Below are 25,850 nucleotides of genomic sequence, written 5' to 3'. Positions count from 1 at the left end.
TCGTCAATTTCTGATCTTTCATTAATGTTAATTAAAAAAAAAAAAAAATTACAAATATCACACATTTACAGATTTTTTAAAACTTCGTTGTATTTTTTTTTTTTATGTTTCATTCATTGGGAAAAGGAATATTTATATTTTGGGTATCATCCAATATTTATTTATTCTTTGTTGATTTATTTATTTAATTTTTTTTCTAATTAAATTATGCGTGTACAGCGATCTGTCGTAGGCATTGTATCAAATTCATTCAATGTTTTTTTATTTTCTCAGGTCTCGACGTTGTTTTTTTTTTCATTTTAAATTTTAATTATTATTTGTGGTCTTTTTTTTCGTTACATTGTGAAATTCGGCATTATTTATTATTTTCATAAATTACAAACAAAGAGAAATGATAACTTACTATTACACATTCGAATAGCCCTACGAACAAAATCTTTGGTGTACTGCTTGAAAATAAAAAGAAAAATTTAAAATAATTTTTACAAAATGTGCGCTATTATTATTTTGTCATTTACTTAATTATTTAACTAAAAACAGTGAATTTTAATTTACATAAAAGTAAAGAAAATTTAATGAAAATTTAAAGAAAAAAATTAAAACAATTCTAACCGAGCCAAAGGCAGCTTAAAAAAGAAGAAATTAATTTGACGTCCTGCGTCAAATTGATACTTAAATATTACTGTAAAAACTAGAAAAAAAAAAAAAAAAAGCTGAGATAATCTCAATTATTATTATTGTAAATAACCTGCTTACGTTAATTATTAATATTGACGTTTATTAAGCAGGTGTATACTTTCGTAAAATCTAGTCTATGAACACATGAAATCACTGCCCAATCAACCAAATTTGGACCCACATGACAAGGCACTCGCTTCGCCAAGGTCATCATTAACAATTATTTTTTTTTATCTATAAATAATAATAATAATTTCAAACAACAATTTTTTTTTCTTTTTTTTACTTTTAATTTCTTTCTAGTCATAGACTTATATATAAAAAAAAAAAAATGAAAAAAAAAAAACTAAAAATCGGTGGTTGTCGGTGGATAATGTTTTATTACTTTGTTTAATTTTTATTAATTTATATTATTACTTAATTAAAATAACAAACAAACTTACACATGAGACAAAAAAAAAAGAAAAAAAAAAAAATATCTAAACACAGCAACGACGGGCAGAAAAAAAAAAAATCTACTAAAAACTTAAATACTTAAAACAAAAAATCGGTGGAAAGTCGGTTGGTCCCTTTTCAAGATGTTAAATAAATAATAATATTCATTTTTTAATATATTTTTATCTATAATTATTTAACATTATTTACAAAATAAATGAGGATTGTATAAAATTTTATTATTGTATTTTTTTTTTTTTTTTTTAACGAGGGGAATTTATTGCATTCACTTTTAAAGTCACAATATTGTGGAATTTATTTTATTTATTATGAAATTTATAAAAAATTGAATTTTAAAAACAATAATAATAATAAAAATCATTATGCTATTAAACCCCTCGTTTTCCTCAATGCTATCTATTACTTCAAATACTTTATACTATTGGTTTTTTTTTTTTAATTATTTTTATTATTAATTTTATAACACTACTCATTTATTCTCACTCACATACTCGTTACTCATTAATCATTATCAATACATTCATTACAAACTATAATCAATTTTATTCCTTGATTGGATGTTGTTATTTTATTTTTACTTATAAATAAAAATTTTCAAAGTTCTTGATTTTTAATTAGTAAACTGAAAATTATTATTTCCTTTGTTTTGTAATTATTATTTTCTTATTTGTTGTTTTTTTTCTTGTTTAACAATATATCACTGTATATTTTTTGTCCTATTTTTTTGTTAACATGACATAAATATGTAAAGCTATCGTAGCGAAAAGTTATTGTAAAATACAAGATAAAAAAAAAAATGAAAAATAAAGAGCTGATTTTAAATTCAGTATTACTTGTATTAAATTATTTGGATAAATTCGCTCGATGAGCTTTAATGCCATCGTTAGTCATGTAAATTTTTACTGAGTAATAAATTATTATGTGGTCCAGATAAATGACGTATAAGTTCTTGTAAACTATCAAAACTTAATGAACAAAAACAACATGAAAATGTATTATCTGGTGCAGCAATAACACCTCTGTGTACAGAACATAAATGTTTTAATAAATGTGCTTTTTGTTTAAACATTGCAACACATAAACGACATGCAAATGGTTTTTCACCTGTATGTACACGTAAATGAGTTTTTAAATTCCATGACATTCCAAATTGTTTACCACAATATGTACAACGATATTCACGAACTGGATTACATTTTGGTTGATCATCATGTGATGATGGTGGTGGTGCTCTTGCTGGTGGTAATGCCCATGCACCCCAAGGTTGTTCAATACTTGATACTGATGCTGGATCAGCACTTGGTGGTCTATGTGAACCACCTGGTGGTGTTAATGATCTGTCCTGCTAAAAAAACACAAATCCAAAAAATTAATATTAATTGTCTTCTTGAATCTTGTTTAAATTTTAATGAAAAAAAAATTAAATTAATCATACCAGATATGGTGGTGCTGATACACTAAGTGGATGTGGTGCTGCCAGTCTTCTTGGTGTTTCAAAACCAGGATTAAATGGTACAAAAGCTGGATTTTGTGCTGGTGCATTGTGAAAACCAGGTCGTCTTTTACGATGTGGTGTTACAACATATGCTTCAGCTGGTATTGGTATTGGTATTTCTTCGGGTTTTCTTTTACCTGGTTCAAGACCAAGTGATAATCTTGCTGCTAGCTGTCTTCGTCTTTCTTCTGCTTCTTCTAATGATTCTCTTCTTTCTAAAAGTGTTTTTTCTGGTCTAAAAATAAAAATTAAATATTATTTATTTATTATAAATTTATTGTTTGTTTATATTAATTACCTATGACTTGCATCATGAGAACTATCACTTTTTGATGAGGTACCAGAATTAAGACTTAAATTAACTGGATCTGAACTGTCCCTTCTTCTTGGTGGTTCAATACTACTTTCCCTATTATCTGAATGTATAGCATCACTTTCAACACCTTCAACATCAACATCTTGCTCATTATCCTCTTCATCACAACCTTCACTTTTTATTAAAACTGAACAACAATCTGCTGGATTATTTGATTGTCTACTAAAAAAAAAAAAATAAACAAATATTATTAGTACGAAAAACAATTGTATATTTGTATTTTGTTTTTTAATTTTGAAAATAATTTACCTGCTGTCATATTGTGATTCATAACTTGAACTTTCTTGACTATCTGATGGATGTGGTGTTGGTATTCTCAATGATTCAGAATCAGTTGATGTTTGTGGTTGATTTGGATCAAATAATTCTGATTTTATTTGTAATAATTCAAATAATTCTCTCAGTGGTGTCAGCTCTGTTGACTAAAATTAATATATACTGTAATATATGACACAATAATTGTTTTTAAAAATAACTTAATTATGTTATTTTTAATAATGATAATTTTTACTTACTGGTATAAGTGCTTCACCATTGTATAAAAATTCTAGTAAATGATTTAATTGTATTTTTTTGACTCCAGATAAATGAACAACATGATCAAGTGCTTCATTACAAAGTAAATTAGCTAATAATGGACTTGCAGCAGCTAATACAACTCTATGGGCTCGAACAACTGAACCATCATCACATGCAAGTGTAACGTCAACATGACGATCACCAGCATACCATGCTCCAACTTCAGCAGCCAATGTTGCGGGATGTTTCCCATAATGGAGTGTCAGTAGACCGTCTGTATACATCGTCTGTAAGGTAAGAAAATAATTATAAATATACAATTTAAAAAAACATGCTTCTTTTTTTTTTTTTTAATCAACATCCTGTCTATAATTTATCATCTATCATACTAGCACTTGATTTTTTAATAACCAAGAATTGATTGATTGATCATACATCATTTGTAGCAAGTTTTAAAAATATTTTTCTTTTACATTTTATTTTTATTGCATAAGATATTTAATTTATAGGCTTTTTTTTTGCTCAGCATGTTGCAAATTTAAATGGAAAAAAAGAAAAATACTTTACTTAATATCACACATGTTTCTCTATGATTCATTAGGGTGTAATTTTCCGGGATATATCTTTAGAGGGAGGTCAATTTGTTAGATTGATGAATTAACTGTAATAACATAATATTATGCAGAAAATAAAGTCGTTTAAATTTTTTTTTTTTTTATTTTCTTTTTGTTTTTTGTCACTGATACTCAATCAGTACAATGAAATTATTATTATAATAATTTTTTTAAACACAAATTGAAGGACAAGTTTTTTTTATTTTTTTATTTTATCATTGTCATTTATATATTAAAAAAATATATATAATAATATTCAATTTTATTATTACCTTTATTATCACAGTAGAAAATATAATATTTATCTGTCTTTGACATTGTCACGCTAACGACAAGCAAAAGTTTATTTAAAAAAATATGAAAAAATTATTATAAATACGTCGTGAAAATTAAAAATATTTACTCCACTCTATATGTTTGTGGTAGTGTAAATTTCAAGAGTATATAATTCTCAATTGTCATATATTTTGTATCTATATATTTTTATGATAATATATAATAACATTGTCGTTATTGCAATGAATATGTGACCTTCGATCGCCACAGAATTGGAAAGGGGAAGACCTTGAGTAAGAGTCACGAAGTTGCCGTCACAAATACTTTTATTTATATTTATTATAAATAAATAAATAAAAAACACCTACATTTTATGCATTTTTATAAATTTTTATTATTCTACAAATAGGATTAATAAAAATCAACAAAACAATCACACACTAATATACTTAATTATATTAAATAAAAAATATTTTAATTCAAAACTTCAAGTACAAATATTATAATATGTCAATTTGATTAATTCTTTAAAATTAATTTCATTGAGCTAAACAACCTTTTAGCTATGTGCATAATATTGAGTTTAATTTTTTTTTCATATTTTTAATATGAATATTCATATGTGCTGGTCATGTCTGATATAATTATTTATCAAGGTGAAAAAAAAAATAAAGCTATATATGCACAAAGACAACGGGAAGTTATCATAATTATTTACATGAAAAAGCTTAAAAGCACAACAAAAAAAAATTAAATAATATTTGATTAATAATAATAATTATTTTTTATAATTGAGTGCATAGTAGTTATATTAAAAAATAATAAGAAATAAAAAGAAGAAAATAAAATTATAATTCTAATTTCTGAATATATATTTTTAATATTATTTTCATGATGATGCGGCGATTGCATAGACAAAATAATATATTAAGTAATATTGTTGTTTTATAATAAAAATAAGGAAAATGCCAATTTACTTTCTCACGTTATGATCTTGAGAATAGAGAGGAATTCTGATGAAAACTAACGATGATATTATGACACATTTATTATAAATTTATTTTAAAAATATTAAAATGATAATAATCCTTGAAATATATATATATATGAGAATATAATTATTTAAACTATTAATATTATGCATAGGTTATAAATCATTAATTCTCATATATAAAAAATAACTGAATAAGGAAATTGTTGTTAACTGAATGATCGTATTTACTGCGGCATCCAAGGTGATATTATATAGCACCTGAAGTTCAGGGTCAATTGTCAGGATTACGCAGCGCAACAAGTCTTTCTTCGTCTTCTTTTTTTTTATTTTTTATATTACTATTATTTTTACATTTTTAATGTTTGGGCCTTGAGTTTTTTACTGCGCGTGTGCAATAGATCAATAGATCGTTGAGAAATTTTTTTAAGAGGGATAAAGTTGCGCGCACGCAAAATATTTGTGTAGGAGGAGACTTGGGGCCTTTTATTTTATTTAAATTTTTATATACCACTCCTACTTTTCTTCGTGATACCCAGTGATACCTTTTACTCTGCAGGTGCTGCACTCTATTTTAATAAAAAAACTACCTACAAGTTATCAGGTGCGGCCTGCAGTCGGTAAATTTATTTCAACACATCTAACATTCCATACAAATATCATTTTTTTTTTTTATATTATTAACCATTTTTTCTATTGATATTTAAATATAATCCCGTAAATTCTATTATTCACAATATTAAATGGAAATTTACAGAGTCAATTTACAATAAAAATCATCGCAAAAAAAAAAGAAAAGAAAAAGTGACAATTATTATTTACAGTATATTATATTTAATAAATATTATATACAGTATTTGTAAAATTGATAACCATTAAAATGATAAATGATGTGATATTATTACTGTATTATTACATAACACAAAAAATCCCACTCACTTTTAACTCGTGTTCAACTAGTTAACCACCTGTTGATATCTTTCAACACACACATTATTTTTTTGTATTTTAAAATTTATTGTATCGGGTTAAAATCAACAACGAGGGTTGCTTTTAAAATTAAAAAAAAAAAATATTATTAATAATAATAATAATAATAAATAATATTTACAAAATCGTGTAATGTCAGTCAGACAATTTATCAATTTAAACTTTCGTATTCTAATATCATGTTAAATTGTGTAAAGTTAAAATAAATCAATGGGAATTTTATTTTTTCATTTTTTAATTTTACAAAAGACACTTTATTATGCATTTAGGCTAGATATTGTTTGATAAATTTAAAAAATAATATAAGCATTGAGTAAAACAATATAAGAGAAAGTTCATGACTTTTGATATTTTTTTTTATATTTTTATTTTTCTGTAAATTTTACTGTTAAGGTATGATGACACATCGTTTTATCAAAAAAAGATTACCCGTATATATATTACACGTGGAAGTAAATATTCAATTTTTTTTTTTAAATACATGTGTTGGTATTGTGTGTGTGTATATATAAATAAAATATATAGAACAAGCACACGAGTTTACTCATTGTAATCTTTGTCGAATGGCGGACGTTACGATCAACCATTGAATCGAACAATGGCTAAATCTGGGTTACGCAAATGTCGCGGTAAATGAAAATGCGTTTATATACATATATATATGTTAATGTACATTACCAGGGGACTGTTTATATATTCATTTTCATTCTCCATAAATAAATATATAAAAATAATATTAAGAATTATTTTAGTAGCTTATTTTTTAATTTAAAAATTGATTTCTTTAGATTAACAAGCTAGACAATATGATGATTTTTTATTATTGAGGTGAACTGATTATTTTTTTAGGGCGTATATTTATGATTACGATTATTCAACTGATGATTAAGGTGAGGCATATATATATACACTGTTTATAAATTGAGCAATGTGTATATAGATACTGAAATTACTCGTTACGGGCCCGACATTTCCGCTCTATTTTTTCTTTTTTAAATTTATTTATTTTTTCGTGGATCGAGTCACCACTTTCATTGAGCAACACAATACACAATCAGGACCATGTAAAAAAAAAAAAACAGGTATAAATGTCTATTCATTTTGAGTCACTAATAAAATATATAAAAAAAGAAATCTGGAAAATTATAAAAAGTCCTTGAAATAAAATCTGACAATAAGTTTATTTACGTGACCATGATTGTTTCAAATGATTTGAAAGGTATAATTGTCAGTGTATTTTTTTATTTTATATATTTTTTTTTTTTTTTCATTTTAACTATGTGATGTAATAAGTGCCTAAGTGCCTTGTAAATTTTTTTATTTATTTATGTATTTAGAAGAAAAAAAATTATTTAAAATAATTATTTATTTATTTTTTTTTTTTTTAACGAGTTTTGTTTAATTATTTATTTACGTATTTGTTTATTTTTATAAATGACATTCTATTATTGTAAATTCAATATTTCATCTGATCATTGAATCTAAAAATTTCAATGTATATTTTATTTTCTGATTTATTAGCACAATTAATCTACAAAACCTTAATTCTATTATGTTCAAAATTCTTGTGTCACTGGGTCATCTTTTCTTTGAAGAATTTTATATATAAACATCCATCTGTCGGACATTTATCTTTCTTTCTCTGTTTTTTTTTTACAAAAAAAAAAAAAAAAAAACATTTACCACACACAAAGTTATTGAATGATTCAAAAAAAAATAAATTCAAATAATTCAAAATACAAATAACTATGAAATTTATTTAAAACCATTAATAAAAATAAATAGTTTATTTTATTATTTAATAAAATAATTTGTAGATAATAAAATCATATATGAATTTATAATATGAATAACGTGATCACATCATTAATGCATTTTCTTCGTAAATGCATATTGCAGTTATAAAGAAACATGAATGATAAATTTCGTTCAAGGTCATAAGTAAAAAGCCTTTTGAGGCTGACTCGTGTGGCCTCCATCATCAACATTATAACTAGTCTCTATCATCATCATCATCATCATCATGATTACTTCCCTTCCACGTGCACCAATACAATTTCACTTTGCAACTAACTCTATGCACTTGCACTAGAGTTAAATCATCCAACCAACTAACTCTATATATATTAATTTTGTTATTTTATTTTTCTACGTGATGAAGAGAAACATTTACATGTAGGCGTTTCTTTGAACATCAAATGGAGAGTTAAACCGAATAAAGTTGCTAGTTATATGATCTATTATATAAGAACAATCATGTTTTTTTTTTTTAATCGACAAATGTTTCATCATTATTATTCTGAAGGGCATCACAGTTTAAATATATATTTTTTATTATGTTTTAAATTTTTTCCTTCTTTATTTAAACAAATAACTATAATAATTTTTAGATTTCTAATAAACAGATACGAAATAAAACTTTCCTTTCAAAATATACTTGAAATTTTTAGTCAGTCAATTATGAATTTTCTAAGCTCAAAAAACATATATTAATTTACAATATAAATTGATAAATAAAATGATAAATTGTTATTTAATCTATTTATTTATTTGTTATATTTGTATTGTCTCCAAGGAAAAATTAATCAATTGTATATGATAAAGTGTAATAATGTCGATTTTTTATAATGCACTTTTTAAACTATGTCGATCATTTTCATTGCGTCGTACCATCCAAGGCCTCAATGCATATAGCATCTTTAATGTGTTTAAATTAGAGAAGGGGGTTAAAAGAGTTATTTCCATCAAGTGGGGATTAAATAGACAAACATATATTCATTACAACTCAACACACATAGAAAGATGAATTAATTTTTATTTCAATCATTAATAATCTTTGTACTTAATATTATACTTGATATATATAAATATATAATTATAATTACAAAAAAAATAATTTAATTCTACAAAATATAAACATAATAATATAAATAATAATATATAGGTTAATTAATAAAAGATAATTGAGATGTAACGGATGATTTGATATGACAAGAGTTAAAATACACAAATGCTCTTGTGCAAATGTCATATTGTTAAACCCACCCACAATATATGTTACTTGTCCAGCTGACATGGACGCACCTTGTCACAACTAAACCACAAAAAAATATATATCTCATTGTCCTTAAAAAATTTTTATATATTTTTTTTATCATCTTATTCTTCCTTTTCTTTGTTTGCATTTAAAAATTATATCTATTTATATATAGAGAGAAAATTTTTATTATTAAAATTATTATAAATAATAGAATAATAAAAAAAAAAAAAAAAAGGGAGTCATCAAGGACGAGAATCGTTCGAATAAAATAAGGAGATCTCGTTGCCATCAGGACGTGGGAATATTATAACGACTATAACGACGAAAAGTGAAAGGATTACAATGGGCCTCACAAGATTATATACACACATATTATTCCTTATATATAAATTTTTTTTTTCTTTATTATTTCTCTCTCTCTCTCATTTTTATGTTTAACAATTTTATTTTATTTTATATATTTCTCCTTCTTGTGTTCTTCTCGTCGTCATTATTATGTATCGTGCAGCACGATCATTTCTTACGTAAGGTGACGATACTTGGGTCTATATGTGGGTGAGGATAATGAAATGAAAAATGAATAAAAAAGAAAATTAATATTACAATGAAATATTATAGAAATTGAAAATTAAAATTTTTTATTTCCTGTTTAATTTAAATTTTTTTTTGTAATAGAAAAAAAAAAAAGCTTTATAATATTAAATTTGTTTATTGATTTCAAGGTGTTTTAAAATATAATATTTAAAAATGACCTGAAAATAAAATAAATGAAATGTATATGTATTTTAAAAATTTCAACACGTTGATTTTTAATGGGCTGATTAAAATGACACACAATGATTATGTTGATTTTTTAATTCTTTGTTGTTGCCCTTCAGAATTTGTTGATGGTTTATTTGTGACAGTAGTTGTGTGTATATATTATGCAGTTATTTTTTTTGATCAGCTATTGCATAAGAGACATTTTGGATCCACTGTAGGGGAACGTGACTATCATCGTTTATTTTTTACTTAAATATATATATGATTTTATAGGTGGTGAGAGTGTGGCGATGCATATCCTCCGGAGAGGATCGTTTAAATTTATATCCAGTTGAATGATATTGCCCTCGTGTTAAATTAAAATTTATTTTTTTTTTTTTTAATAATATTTAATTATATATTTCAACTTTATAAAAATGATAATGATTATTTATTTTTTTTATATTTGTTTGGCTCAGCTTTTATAATTTAAAAAATAATTTAATTTTTTGTTTTTTTTTTGTTATCATTATATGGTATTTTAAATATTATAGATAATATTTATAATTTTATTTGGGTCAATGTGTGTGTTTGTAGTGGTGACAAAACAAGCACCGTGGATGATTAGCGTGTGTCATGAAAGAGAGACTATTGCGAGATCTGTTACAGAATAAAAGAGGTCGGGTATGTTAAACAAACACTCACCGGAAAATGCAGTAGTTTAAAGAAATAATAAATAAATAAGTCTATGTGGGTGAATATGAATAGTATAAATTCAAAGGTTATCAAATTTGATATTTTTTGAGTTTCAAACACACGCAATCAAGACAAAAAAAAATCATAAAAACATATTGTGATGCGTCATTTTACCTCAAGGTAAAATACAATTTCATAACCTGTTTTTTCTTTTTAAACATTTTGATATTTTTTTTATTATTTTAGTTTATTTTTTATAAATTTTTTTATATTTTCAAATCGTGTCTTATATATATATTTTTTTATTGGTTGTAAAAGAAAAAAAAAATAGAGTTTTATTGATAATATGAACTATTTATTTATTTTTATCTTTTAGTTTAAAATAATGGTATTTCGGAGTATAATAAATTTCATATATAAGTGTTACTATATATTTATTTTTTTTATTTTTTAACATTTGCAAAAACTCTCTTACCAAATGTCATAATATTTTTATTTATTTATTTATTTTATTTTTTTTCTCAAGCATTGACTTGCGAAAATAAAAAAATTGTTGAGAAAGGTCGTTAAACAATTCACGATAATGCTTATCGCTAAAATGACGTTGGCAAAAAAAATAAAAAAAAAAAAATTTAATATTCCAACAATCAACATTAATCAGATTTAACACAAATTACTTAATTTTTAAACTAAAAAATTTTTTTAATTGTTAAATGAATGAATAATGAAAAAAGCTTTAAAAAAATTTTCAATTTTAAAAATCTGTATTGTTTTTGCTTGGAAAAAAAATTATTGCAGACTTGTAATTCAGCTAGTAGTTTTTCTTTATTATCTTTTAAATATTCTGGTACATGATTCACCCAACCAAGACCATATCGAGGATATCCATGTGCTCATCGTTTTATTACTCAGAAATTTTATCTCTCGTTACAAATATGATCCAGGCATGCGTAAAACACCTGGATAAAATTTTTTTCTAGAATAAGAAACAAGTCAAGACACTAGGATAAACTCGTTTCAAGTACCAATTGAATAGAAGGGTATAAAAAAAAAAATATATTATTTTCTTTATTTTTTTAAAGATGAAGGGAAATAATAATAAAATAAAATTGCTAACTAGACAGATCGCAGTATATGTCTCGTGAGTTAGTTTGTATCCTTTTCAACTTGTGGGTTTTAAAAAAAATGAAAAAAGAGAAAAATAAAAAAATGAATAAGACGTAAAAAGAATTTTTATTTATATATATAAATATAAAAACCAGCGAGGCGGATATATTCAAGTTGTAAGAACGAGTCTAGTGGCTGAATATAACACGGATTGATGAAAGTGAAAGGGAAGGTAGAAAGGGTGCTCGTGGTATATTGCTCTTTTTTTTTTTCATTTTCAAATTTATTTTCCTTCTTTTCCTTGTTCTTACAACAATCTAGTTGTCCTTGTTTATCAATGTTTGCTTCATTCGTCATTGGAACACAGTGAATATAAAATATTTCATATAATTCATTTTAACTTTTACAATCACCATGAGAATTACCCACTGTTAATATTATTCACCCATCATCAGTAATTTAAAAAAAAAAAAAAATATTTATAAATCATAAAATAAACAATTTATTGTACATTAAAAATTATACATATCAAATATTCCAATAATAATGTAAAAAAATATAAAAAGTCATAAAAATGATATTTCTTGGTAAAAAAAAAAAATTCTTGAATTTTGATAAACTAACAAAGATATTAAAAAACAATAATAAAAATATTACAAGAGAGAATTTAATTACCTTTGGGTTAGTCAGACAGATGAATCATCATTTTTTTTAAATAGCTAATAAGTTAAAAGCATTGTTATGGTACAACAAAAGTATCAAAAGATAAATAAATAAGGGATGAAAATTTAAATTTTATTTCTTTGAAGCAACAGGTAATTTAAGACACCCCATGATCACGTGCATTAAATAAACATAATTTTCTTTGAAGCATAATAGTTAGTACATAATAAAAAAAAAAAAAAAAAAATTGCCACTGACACGTTTGACTGAAATATTTGCGGGTCAGTGTTCCTGACCACTTTCGCTAATTGGGTAATATGTAAGAGGGGGTAACCCACTGGTCAGTTGAATGGAGAGACTGACAAAGTGACCGAAAAAAAAATGAAAAAAAAAAAAAAACGTCACTATGACCCACATTGTCCGGATACTAACAAACAAGTTTGTAATAAAAACTTGAGGAAGGGTATGACCAAATAAAAAAAATTTTAAATCCACACCCACTTGAGGATTTTTTTTTTATATAATTTTTTTTTTTTTTTTTTTCGTCCCTCATAATGTTAATTAATTAATTAAATATTATAAATAAATAATAAAAAATAGAATTTATAAAAAAAAAAAAAAAAATATTTTTAATTATATATTCAATTTAATGCAGCGATTCCCATCGAGCATTAATGAGAATGAACAAAGTGCAGGTTATTTTTGTATTTAAAAAAAAAGTAGTCTTCCTCACGCATTGCTGTTGTACCTTTCTCAATGATCATGGCCATCACTCGTTTGCCGTCGGCTTAAACTTACAAGACTATATGTGTGATGAAAAGACACAGAAGCAATTTGAAAAAAAAAAAATTAAGAAGACTTGAAGAGAAAAAAGAAATGCGAATGAGCCAGAGAATAATTTATTTATTTTATTTGTTTGAGTATGAATTTACACATAAAATGCAATGAATGTACAGTGTATAAATGTAGTTGCAATTAAAAATTTTTAAAATTACACTGACTTAAAATAATATTTATATCAGTGTGTGTGTGTTTTTTTTTCTCAAGGCCCTGAGATTCATCGGAGCGTACCTCCGCTACCTGATTAGCTTCCTCTTTTCCCACATTGTTGTTGTCTTCTCTCATCCGACGGACAAATACGTTATTTTTATTATTTTTATTATCTATATTATTATTTAAATAATCATTTTTTTTTATCCTCCATTTTTATCATCTAATTTATTCTTCGTAAACATGTATCTATTTTAATTTTTAAAAAAAGCTTATTTCAAAGAATTACAAATAATCGATAGACGATTTTTATCAATTTTTTTATAATAGTATTTCTTTATCACTCATTGATAAGTCAATTTAAAAAAACAAAAAAATTATTATAAAAAAATTTGTGTTTGAAAAAAAAAAAACAACGATTAGACCAAAGAGAAAGTTTGAAATTATAAACGGTATAATTTGATTGAGAGAGGATTCTAGGAAAAAATTATAAAAAAAAAAAATCAACACATCAGAATTTATATATCGAGTATTTACTTAAGTGACAAATGGTGTTAATTAGATAATTCGAAACACAAGTTAATTAATTGTTTGTATAATAATGATAAAAAAAAAAAAATTGTTCAACACATGAGCTAATAATATCACAACAAAAATGATCGATTTAAATTATTTATTAATTTTTTTTATCATCAGATATTTATGTTCGAAGACAATGTGTCAAATTGACAAGATAATTTTGATTTTTAATTTTAAATAAATATGATATTTATTTATTTTTGAATGGTATTTAATTGATGCAAATATTTTATTAAAATTGTCGTATTAAGTGTTGAGTTTTATTGTATATTTATTTTGTAAATATATTTTTTTTTGTTATTAAAAATGATATTTAAAAATTTTAATCCATTTATACAAAGTTGACACGTGTAATGACATAGTATAATACTTACAATGTTCTTAATCCGGGACGTCCTATAATATACCGAGCATTATTTTGTATTTTTTTTTTTTTTTATTTTATTATTTGTAGTGACACGAAGAGTATGCAGTTTTAAACCACAATTATTATGTCGAGTATATGATAAGTATCAAAGGGTAAAAAAAAAAAAAACTAGGATAATTCAATTTTTTTATATTTTTTTTTGTTAGTTTAAATAAAAAAGTTTTTTAATTGATTTTTTCAATGTCTGACCTATATTTACTAATTCTACTTGTTTTAATTCTTCAAATTCAAATGCGATTGATTAATTTGCAATTTAAAATATTTTTTTTAATTTCTAGTGAAGAAAAAACACTTTGAAAAGCTTTTTTTTTTAATTATTATTTCTATTTTTTTTTTTTTTTTTTAAATAAAAAAAATTAATTATTTCATTTTTTTCTTTTTTCAATGACTGACTCGTACTTACTGCTACTACTTTTTTATCCTTTTTTTTTATTATCCATATTGGAAAATAATTTGATAATTCAAAAGAAAAATCGACTGTATTTTTTTTTTTTTTTTCAATGTCTTACTTTTGCTACTTTTTATTTATTTATTACTTTTAATTTAAAATTAATTTTCAAATAACGATAGAACAAGTGGATAATTATTTATCAAGTTTTTAATAATAATAATGGCAAAATAAATATATCCTTATCTAGAATGTTTTTATTTTTTTCTATTTTCGATATCGGTATTTGACCTTGTAAATACTTTTCCTCGTTTTTCCATTAATAACTAAAAAAACTACGTATCAAAAGCAACAACAAATACTATTAAAATTGAAAAAAAAAAAAAAAAACAAACAAACAATAAATTAGATAAAAATTATGATAATTGTAATAATTAGTTTTTCAAATATAATATTAAAAAATTCATTTTATTCTTTGTGATTGTGATTTTTATGCAGCTCAACGATTAAGTTGATTTTGTCACTGAAAACTTTCACTTACTTTAGCTATATTTATTTGTGTAATTTATTTAATGTACAAATATATAATATATATATTTTTAAATGTACCTATGTCGATACTCATGAGATTGTAAATATCACTCTTGTAATCTTGTAAGCTTTGCGTCAACTTGTTAGCAATTCTATAGGTTGCACGTAATCGTTAGAATTTTTCTCGGCTTCTTTTACATTTACTTTTTTTTATTTTTGATAAGCTTTAAATTGCATGCAATATATTATGCATTATTTATCAATTTGAGGTCATTTATATACATTTTAAATACTTGGCAATGATATTAAGCATATATATTTTTATTTATATATTAATATTATTTATAAATTATCAATGAAATAAAATTATTTATAGGTCAACGACACACGATTAAATAATTTTAATTTACAAATGTTTATAAACATTTAATAAATTATTTTATTATGTTTGTTTTTTTTTGTCATAATAAATAAACTAGAAAATAAATTTTACATAAAAAAAAAAAAAAATTTCTTAGTAACACCCACCTTGATTAATCCTCCGTCCAGTCACGCAACTGACATCAATAATTATCCTGTATGACGATAAATTTTCTTTACCGATTGTCACTTTTTTAAACAATTATTATTGAAACAATAATATAACAATAATAATAATAATATAAATAAATAAAAACTAGGACTCTCTGGAAGAGTTCCGGAACATTTTAACGATGCACTGATGATCCATATATTTATGAGTATTAAAATTTGCTAAACACATTGACACTAAGAGATCCATATACTTAAATTATTTTGATAATCACTTAAAAATAATTAAAAGCTTCACTTATTTTCATTAACACACTTTGCTTAATTGAATTAATTTATTTATGAATTTAAATAAAACTTTTTGACACTTTCACTGTCACTTCCTGTGTGTGTTTGTATTATTTTACTGTTCTTCTTCCGGTTGATTCACTTTAAATCCATATTTATCTCGATCAAAGCGTGAAGCACAACACAATAATTTATTTATTTAATTAATTATATTATTTGTATTAATAAAAAAAAAAAAAAATTATTAAGTTAATAATTGTTTTATATTTATTTTATTTTTTTAAAAGAAAAATTGTTGGGAGTTTTTCCTCTGGTCTCTTACTCGTCACACCCGCCACTGTCGGCGGGTTGTACTGTACACACACGTTTGAAAAATATTCCCTCTTCAGTATCTCCCTGACTGGCGTGTGTTCTCCAGGGTCAGCCGGCTGTGGCTCGGCACTTTTACCCGTTGGTTACTCTCAAGGACTCGCGCAAGAAGTCTCCTAACTATTCCTTTCTCTTATCCTTTCGCGTGTCTTTTTTACCTTTTTCTTCACAACTTTTTTTTATCCCGCTAACCTTTTTAAGCATACTTTTAATTCAACAAATAACCGACTATATTTAATTTTTTTTTTTTTATTAAATTTGTCTTTGATATTGTTAAATTATTGTGTATAAATTTTTCGTTTTTTTTTTTTATATAAAAAAGGGAAAAATTTCACTAAACGTTTGCTTCAAGTCACACATCAACGCTGCCACATTTACTTTCCCCACATTGGTTTCCTTTGCTTGGATATATTATAAATATTTCTTTCTCTTTTTTTTTTTTATATCTGGCCTCTTGTCGATTTTGTAATCCCTTTTACGAAACGCCACAAAACTACCAAGGTATAATATTAAACCAAAGTAAAAGTCAAATTAGATAAACACAAAAATAGTATCAGCATGACTTCCGAAATATTATCACTTCCTTATTTTAGTTGTAAAATGAAAATTTTATATTTATTTATTTATTGTCTCTTCATAATAATAGTTAAATTTTTTTTCATATATTTATTTAAATTATCAGCCAAAAATTTATCAATATTTTTCATTTTTAAAAATTTAAAAATATATTTTTTAAATAAATCACTTGTTTTTTATTTATTTATAATATTATCTTTTGTTCTTGAATGAAACACTTAAAATTCCATAATCGTCGAGGGCCATATATTGTGTATGTGCGTGACTTTGCTTGGAAGTTGCGTTGTCGAAGATCGTGGTCTAACTACTCGTGTGACTTTGTACAGAATGAAAACTCGTCTTTCTTCGGAGCAAAAAAATTTTAAAATAAAAAAAAAACACAGTGGCGTTATCACGCTTTTTTTTTTATTTTTTCCTTATTTTTTTTATATTATTTTTTATATTCTCTCTGTAACGTCAACGAGTGTCCTCGTCCTCGACACGTTGCAAATGTCTTTCTTTCTTTTTCTATTTTTTTATAAATTTTTATATATATTTTCTTTAGCTCGTTACGTTGGCTCGCGTTACGTTCCGGTTACGCAATGCGGATCATCAACGAGAATTCCACCTCTCTTGTATCTATCTTTTGAGTTACTCCCGCTCTTCATCACTATAACATAATTTTTTTACCCCGCTTTCTTCACTCCCGTCTCTTCTATTTCAAGGACAAACACACGTGAAGATACTAAATTCGATCAATTTTCGTCTATCAAAATTAATTTTTATTATGTTTGTTTATTTGTTATATATATATTTTTTTTTAACTTCATTTAATTACTGATGATGATGAGCATCATTCACAGAGATCAATTAAAAAAATAGATAATAATTTTATAAAAATTTGTGTTATTATCTGGTGTTTTTTTTTTTGATAAAGCGAAAGCGATGAAATGGAAAGGTATATTCGGGTCTGGTCGCTTGAATCGAATTTTAACGCGCTCACACCGTCACCGATGAAGTCGGCGCGGTTTCAACTTTTACTTTCAAGCTCTTACACAACTTCTTCTCTCCTATATACCTCAAAAAAAATAATAATATATATATATACACCAGCGCCACATAAACTTTTGCCTCACTATGCCACACAAATGTTAGTGTAAAATTTTGAAAACTTTTATTATTTTATATACATAGTTTTGTGTCTATTTATTTATTTTTTTTTTTTTATCCACTTCACTATAATATTCAAAATATTATTCTTAATTATCCATATTTGCTTTCACTTGAATTTATTATATATCTTTTATTTTTTCTCTTTCTTTCTTAAATATTATTTTCAAATTTATTATTTTTTTTTTTTTTTTTACAATTCACTCCCGAGGTTGGATTAATTCTCACTTTCGCTTTCGCACTCCTTATTATATTTCCCTCGGATTTCGCTTTCTAGCTGTTGCGCATGCGTTTTTAATAATGCGCACGCGCGATTTATAAACCCGGGTACTTTGATAGTCGAGAATATTTTTGAAAAGTCCGAAAAAATTAAATAAATAAATGTAAATACAAAAAATTAATCCACACTTGTCACAATTTGTTTATTTTGTATTTAAAAAAAAAAATAATATACTTTATTTTGTTAATTATTAAATGATAAATATTATTAAATAAATAAATAATAATATTTATAAATAAATAAATAAATAAAAAAAATTAAACAAGAAACAACAACTACAATAAATTTTTATTCCGGTGTCTTTGATGTTGTATTCCTCACTGACACCACGTTCTTTCGAAATTTTTGCAGAAACCTGCGGGTGAGAGAACCCTAACTTTACCAACTGGAAAAACTATAAATTCTATCCTTGTTTAAAGAGGTAGGTTTATAGGTAGGTAGTAGTCAAGTTTACTCTGTAAGTCTACTACCTATCTCACTGATGTCTGTATATGTATTAGTTTTTCTACTTGTTGTCAGGTTTTTACTCAACTGGAGTAACAGAGAAAATAAACTTGTGTCAATAGGGCGGGGGAAATATGAAGGCAAGAGAACTGGTAGAGGGCGGGTGAATTTAAGAATAATAGTAGGGGTAAATAACAGATACTAATGCAACATCATCATCATCATCATCATCATTATCATCATATACATATATACTGAGAAGCTTTAAATACATGTATATATAGATGATATATTAGATTTGTATTTTAAAAAATTAAAAAAATTATATACATCGATTTTATAATAATAAAATTTTTGAGTTAATGCTGTTTGATTAATGGTTGAAAAATACATATGGAAAGATTTGGAGAAAGTACTTTTTCCAATGAAAAAGGGATTATTTTCATCAATTGTTCAACGATGATTTGACTTTTTTTTTTTTCTTCTTTCACTATTTTCTTTTATTTTTCTTTTTTTTTTTTTTTTTTCGTCAAAGTTGTTAAGCTCATTTGGGAATTGTGATCCTTTTATTATTATTTATTTCTAAGCATATGCTAGTACCAGTACTATTAGATATACCACCAGAGCCAATCCCACTACCATCATCAACAATGTATATACTACCGGACACTCCCACCATAATATTTTAAACTTTAGCCTCGTGCGCTGCTTTTTGCTCTCGACAAAGTTACTCTCCCTTTCTCCCCACACTCAATCTTTTATTCTCTCTTTTTTTCTCTCTCTATTTTTATTATCTTTATCTCTCTCTCTCGCGTAACTATTACATTACAAATAGCACTCTTGTCTAGGCAACCGCGTCATCACTGCGCCAGCTTCAACTACGTGTGACTTTTATTTATTTATTTATTATTATTTTTATTTTTTTTTTTCTATACAACCTTCTAGTCTTCCTATTATTATTTTTCTCAGTTATTTATTTTTCTTAATTTTTCGTTTCTATCCAAATTTATATGTTTTTTCAATTTTATATTGTGAGAATCAAACTCTCATATTTTTATTTGGCCCTGATGCGGTAACGTGAACTGAATTTAATACAACTGCGGTTTTGTCGGTCAATTTTTTTTTTATCTTTTTTTATTTTTATTTTCTATATAGGTACATACCCTCCTCTTCCTCTCTGATCTTTTCATTCAATGATGAAAGCACTTGAAATATACTATGACGTTTTATCATTTATCCTCTTTTCCGTTGAATTTTATCTGCAATATTCCTTTCACTATTATTATTTTTATATTTTACAATAATAATTTTTATTTTTTGCTTCTTTTAAGATAAAAATTATTTAAGGGCATTTCCCTTGGCACACTTGATCTGGATATTATTTATTTTTTTAACATGACAACTTACTACTGTTTTTCATGTACATATATGTTTAGATCTATTTTTATTTCTATCCAGGCACTCGATATTTTAACGCGCCACAAATTTACTTAACTATTTTTCATTTGCAATTTTCATATTACACAATTATTTATGATTTTTTTGTTTTGTATTATGTTGGATGATAAATTATTCAATAGTTTTGATAGTATCAATGCTAATAATTTCATTCACAGTATTAAATAATGAAAAATAAAATTATATTTTTAAACTAAATATATATAACATTTTTGGGTGTGCAGGATGTTGATTTTGTTGCCAAAGAATTTGAGAAATTGGGTCGGAAAATTTCTGCCGTTGGCCTCGAGACTGTTTTACTTTTTTAAATTATTTTTATTTGTGGGGAAATTTAATGTTTTGATACACGTGTTTTGTCTTCATTATTTTATATATATTTGATAAGAACAAGTGAGGTCGAATATTATCTAAAATTACAAGTTTTAAATCCAAGAAAAATTTATTTTTATATTTTTTTTTTTCAAGGTTAATACATATCAAATGAATATATATATATATAAACTATTTTTTTAATTTCCGGTCTTTTATTTATTTACTACATACATTTTTTAAATATCTATAATTAAACTCCTCTCTAAAAATTGTTTTTTATATTAAGAAAAATATAAACGTATAATATATGAAAAAATTAAATTTTATTTTTTCTCCATTCTTCTTATCAATTTTAAATTTTCTACATGATAAGATAAATTAATTTTTTTTACACATCTAGAGCACAGATAAATTTATTGAATTAAAAAAAAAAAATTAAATTAAAAAAATTGTGGTTGTTATAATTCTCACGCTTTTCTTGTTAAAGAATTTCACACTTTTATAATTATATTAAAAAAAATATATATAATACATTATTAAATAATGATAAATATTTAATGGAATTATTATTAATGAGTTTAATAATAATCAAAGTTATCAAGTTTTTAATTTATACATATAAAATTATTTTACAATATTTTTTTTTTAATTTTTTTTTTATAATATGTGAGTTATCGCTTTATTTCTGACTTATATATATATTATATTATTTATTTTTTTTAAATGTAGACGCTGAACAGTTGAGCTAAATTAAATGCACACTCGGAAGGCCAACCAATGCGTAATTGGTATACGGAAATGTACATGTACTTGTGCATATCCATATATACAGTAACTTGCATTCAATTTATTATATTTCAAAATTACCAGTACAATAAATTATTATTATTGCACATATGTATCATTTATTTATTTTTCAAAATATATTATATATTAGCAGTATAATTAAAAGAAAATTATAATAATAAAAATCAAGAATGAATATGTTATTTAATTTTAATTTTACGATATTTGTGCGGTTAATATTTTTTTCGTTCGTTTGGTTTTTTCGACTTTGGTTTAATTCAAGTTTTTACCGGTAATGATTGTTGTAATCACTTTATTAATTCATTGACTGTCTTTGAGATGGTTCAAAGTATATTCATTCAAATTTTCAAGTCATTTGAATGAATCGTTGAGTTGGTATACGGGATAGTGTAGTTGAGTCGGTGACCGCACGACTTAACTGCGCGAGTTTGACTCCGACCCTCAGGCGAATTCTCTTTTAGTCTAATACCAGAGGTTTTTATCACATTAGAAATTTATCAGCTGTCTTCTCAATGATTCAAACTATAAACTGACAAATTTTTAGAGTCTTCGTATGTTTCCTTAAGTTGGAACAAAGAAAAGTCCAAACAGTCCGACTCTGCAGAGTCGGTGCCGACCATACAACTCAACTCCGACCCTACGCTAAATTCTCTCGTTCTCTATTACCGAATTTTTTTATCACATCAGAAATTTATCAGCTGTCTTTTCAATGATTCAGAGTATGAACTGACAAATTTTTACAGTCTTCATATTTTTTGTTGAGTTGGAACGAAGATAAATGCAAAAGAGTCGGTGCCGACCATGCAACTCAACTCTGACCCTATGCCAAATTCTCTTTTTCCCTAATACCGAAGATTCATATTACATCAAAAATTTATCAATTGTTTTCTCAATGATTTAAAGTATAAACTGACAAATTTTTAGAGTTTTCGTACGTTGCGTTGAGTTAGAACAAAGAATAATGCAAACAGAGTCGGTCCGACTATAGAATTCGACTCCGACCCTTTACAGTTAATTTTATTTTTTTCCAATATCAAAAGTTGTAATCATATTATCTTCATATTCAGCTCCACTAATTAGTTAACTAATTACAAATTTCTACAAAACCATAAATATTTATCTATATTTTTTTTTAATAATATACCTATTGTTTATTTTATTTTTATACTTATCTCTATACAGTAGCCTGAGAAAATAAAATTAGAATAAGATTTACAAATAACTGACGGTAAAATTTGCAAATGAAAAAAAGAATAGAGTCGTAAAACTAAATTGCGCTTAACTAAGCTAGACAAAAAAAATTATTTTACAATTTTAATCATACCAATAGATCATAATGCCAATTTTTAGCATTTTGAGTTTCTTGGTATTTTTTTTTCTTCCATTCACTTTTATCTTTTCGAAAAAATTTGACTATATTTATATACAAAAAATAAATAAATAAATAAAGCAAAAGAAGATTATTTTTTGCTGAAATAAATTCACCCAATGTACCTCCCTCTTCTTCAATTCGACTTCCGTTTCCTCCGTTGTCCAGCTATACTTCATTCACAACTTCCTCCCACATTATTTGAATCGCACTTGCACCTTTCTTACAAATATACAGAAAAAAAAAAATTTATTAATACATATATCAAAAAAAAAAAAAAGAATCCACATCCCTTTTACTCTATTCTAACATGATTATTATTTTATATGCAAAATGTTTTCTTTATTTATCTTTTGAAATTATTTTTTGTATAATATATATTCATTCATATTTTTTTATCCATATGTACATCAGTAATTTTAAAAAAAAAATATATATTTCACAAGCTATTAACTTGTAAAATTCACTTTTCCATTCAACAATAATTCTTTGACATAAAAAATTCTAAAATTAAACATGAAATAATCAAAAAAATTATTTAAAAAAAAAAAAAAGAAACAAAATTATATTAAAAAAGAAAAAACATTACCGGATATAATTATTATTTTATTTTTATTGTTGAATGATATAATTAATTACAATTGACTCATGCAATATTTTTAAAAAAGAAATAAAATTTTATTTTTCATACAATTTTAATAAATGTATTTCATTTAAATATAATGTGGTGTATATATAATATATACATAAATGTATATTAGTGTTGAGGTGACAAGAAGGTGGATAATATGTATGTAGCTGGTTTATAATTTTCAAGGTTGGTAACTCCTGTGCAATTGCAACTGTACGATATCCACACTGTCACGCAAATTACGTGCAAAATGTTGCAAAAAATGTCTACACTGTTTAAAAAATTTAACTTGACTAGACATCATGCTTATACATTGCTTACAATTATATTTAAATATACACATACATACACCGATATACTCACACTCATTCATTACCATTACCATGTAAATTTAATTACTTTTATACACGTGTAAAAAATATACTTGACTTAAAATTATTCATTATATCTTTTATATTTATTTTTTTCTTAACATGATATGTTTTTTAAATTATAATAAAATATATACATGTTTATAATAATAATATTTAAAAAATGAAAAAAAAAAAATTAAGTCAATGGTAATAGGCATGTATTGGTGGTTAAATGACTAGAGAGTAAAGTGTGCGATCATGCATGACATAATATGTGATTGCAATCGGATCGTTGAATTATACATATTTAGACATTATTTTAGCAATTAGTGTTTCAATTGGGTATTTTGATAAAATCATAGGTAAACAAATACATACTCAATAATTATTTATTTGTTTATATTATCGGTATTATTTTAAATTTTATTTGATTTATTTTATTCATTATTTTTTATATTAAATACTACTTTACAATATATTTTTTATTTTTAACATTTAAAATACACATCACGATTTGTACATATCGATAAATCGTTTTCTCATTATTTTATGTGGATTTAAAAGTAAACGACATATATATAAACGCATGATGCGCCGGCGTTTTAACTTTTTTTTTTTTTCATTTTCTTTTATAATCAACTTTAGATCTCATTCTTAGAAGCAATTGAACGTACATGGTTTGCAAGTATATATTTATTTCTTTGGCACCCCCTGAAACCCCCTCGCTGCACTTTTTTTTTTTTTTAGTTTACTTGTAACTAATGTGCAAGTAATACAGATCAGATGATTTTGTAAAAAAACAAGACGTATTTTATGAGAATTTTCTTGAAGATTTTCTTGTTTTAAAAAAAAACAAATATATATTTAAATTTTTAACTTGAAATATTATGAGTGGTTTATTGAAATAAATTGCATTGTTTAAAATATACAATTAAAAATTAATTATGCATTGAAAAAGCAATAATTTTTAAAGATGATAATTGAAATTAAAAATTGTTTTTCTGTTGATATTGTAATTTCCTTTATAATTTCTTGTTTATTGCAAAAATATCTTACTTTATTTATGTTCTAATGATTATCGTTTTTTTTATTTTTTTTTTATTTTAAATAAGTGTAATACCAACGACAGCATCACACATTCACCAAGTCATGCATTTCATTTTCTCTTGCGTAATTTATCTATAAAATTATGCGAATATTTAATACATAAAATAAATGCATATAGACTCAATAATTTATTTATTTTTTCTTTTTAAACTTCACTCCTTCTCTTCTTGCAATATTATGTATTACAATTTCAAGGTCTCGGCATTGTTTGTTACTTTATAAACACAGATATACACTTGTAGAAAAATTTTATTTTTTCTTTCAATATTCCAGGGACATCAGCTGCATTACAGACAAAACATGCGGTAACTCCCATACGCATCCTTCTCAAACAAATAATAAAACAATAATAGAAAATAAATGAATAAAAAACTAAAAAATTAAATTATTATAATCATAATAATATTGCTGATATAACAATAGTTAATGCTCCTCCCAATTTCCTCTTTACACAAAATTACCAAAAATCATATGTCCAGTAAAGAAGCTGAATTTTAGTTTTTTTTTTTTGTTAATAAAAACCCTGAAATATATATATTTGTACGTGCTTTGAACAATGGGCCTTCATGCTCGTTGAACAGACAGATATGTCAATAAAATCGGTGAAAGCAAGCAAAGC

General features: G+C 24.6%; 1 protein-coding gene across 3 annotated transcripts; it reads right to left on the bottom strand.

Annotated features, from left to right (window-relative positions):
• Positions 1 to 285: 285 nt before the first annotated feature.
• LOC122855323 (transcription factor Ken-like) lies at positions 286 to 18,684 on the bottom strand. Of its 3 annotated transcripts, none has more exons than XM_044156609.1 (6): positions 16,086 to 18,684; positions 3,521 to 3,811; positions 3,255 to 3,427; positions 2,928 to 3,167; positions 2,570 to 2,864; positions 286 to 2,479 (listed from the first exon to the last, which is right to left on the bottom strand). In XM_044156609.1, exons 2-6 carry the CDS (start codon positions 3,806 to 3,808, stop codon positions 2,018 to 2,020), a joined length of 1,458 nt encoding a protein of 485 aa, XP_044012544.1. In that variant the 5' UTR covers positions 3,809 to 3,811; positions 16,086 to 18,684; the 3' UTR covers positions 286 to 2,017. The 3 variants fall into 3 exon arrangements, with proteins under 3 accessions (XP_044012544.1, XP_044012546.1, XP_044012545.1); XM_044156611.1 differs by having other exon boundaries at positions 286 to 2,476; XM_044156610.1 differs by having other exon boundaries at positions 2,928 to 3,164.
• Positions 18,685 to 25,850: the final 7,166 nt, after the last annotated feature.

The sequence above is a fragment of the Aphidius gifuensis genome, linkage group LG4 (genome assembly GCF_014905175.1).
Source record: "Aphidius gifuensis isolate YNYX2018 linkage group LG4, ASM1490517v1, whole genome shotgun sequence".
Classification (NCBI taxonomy): Eukaryota; Metazoa; Arthropoda; class Insecta; order Hymenoptera; family Braconidae; genus Aphidius; species Aphidius gifuensis.
The sequence above is the reverse complement of the archived record's forward strand: the minus strand, read 5'-3'. Positions and strand labels throughout refer to the sequence as shown.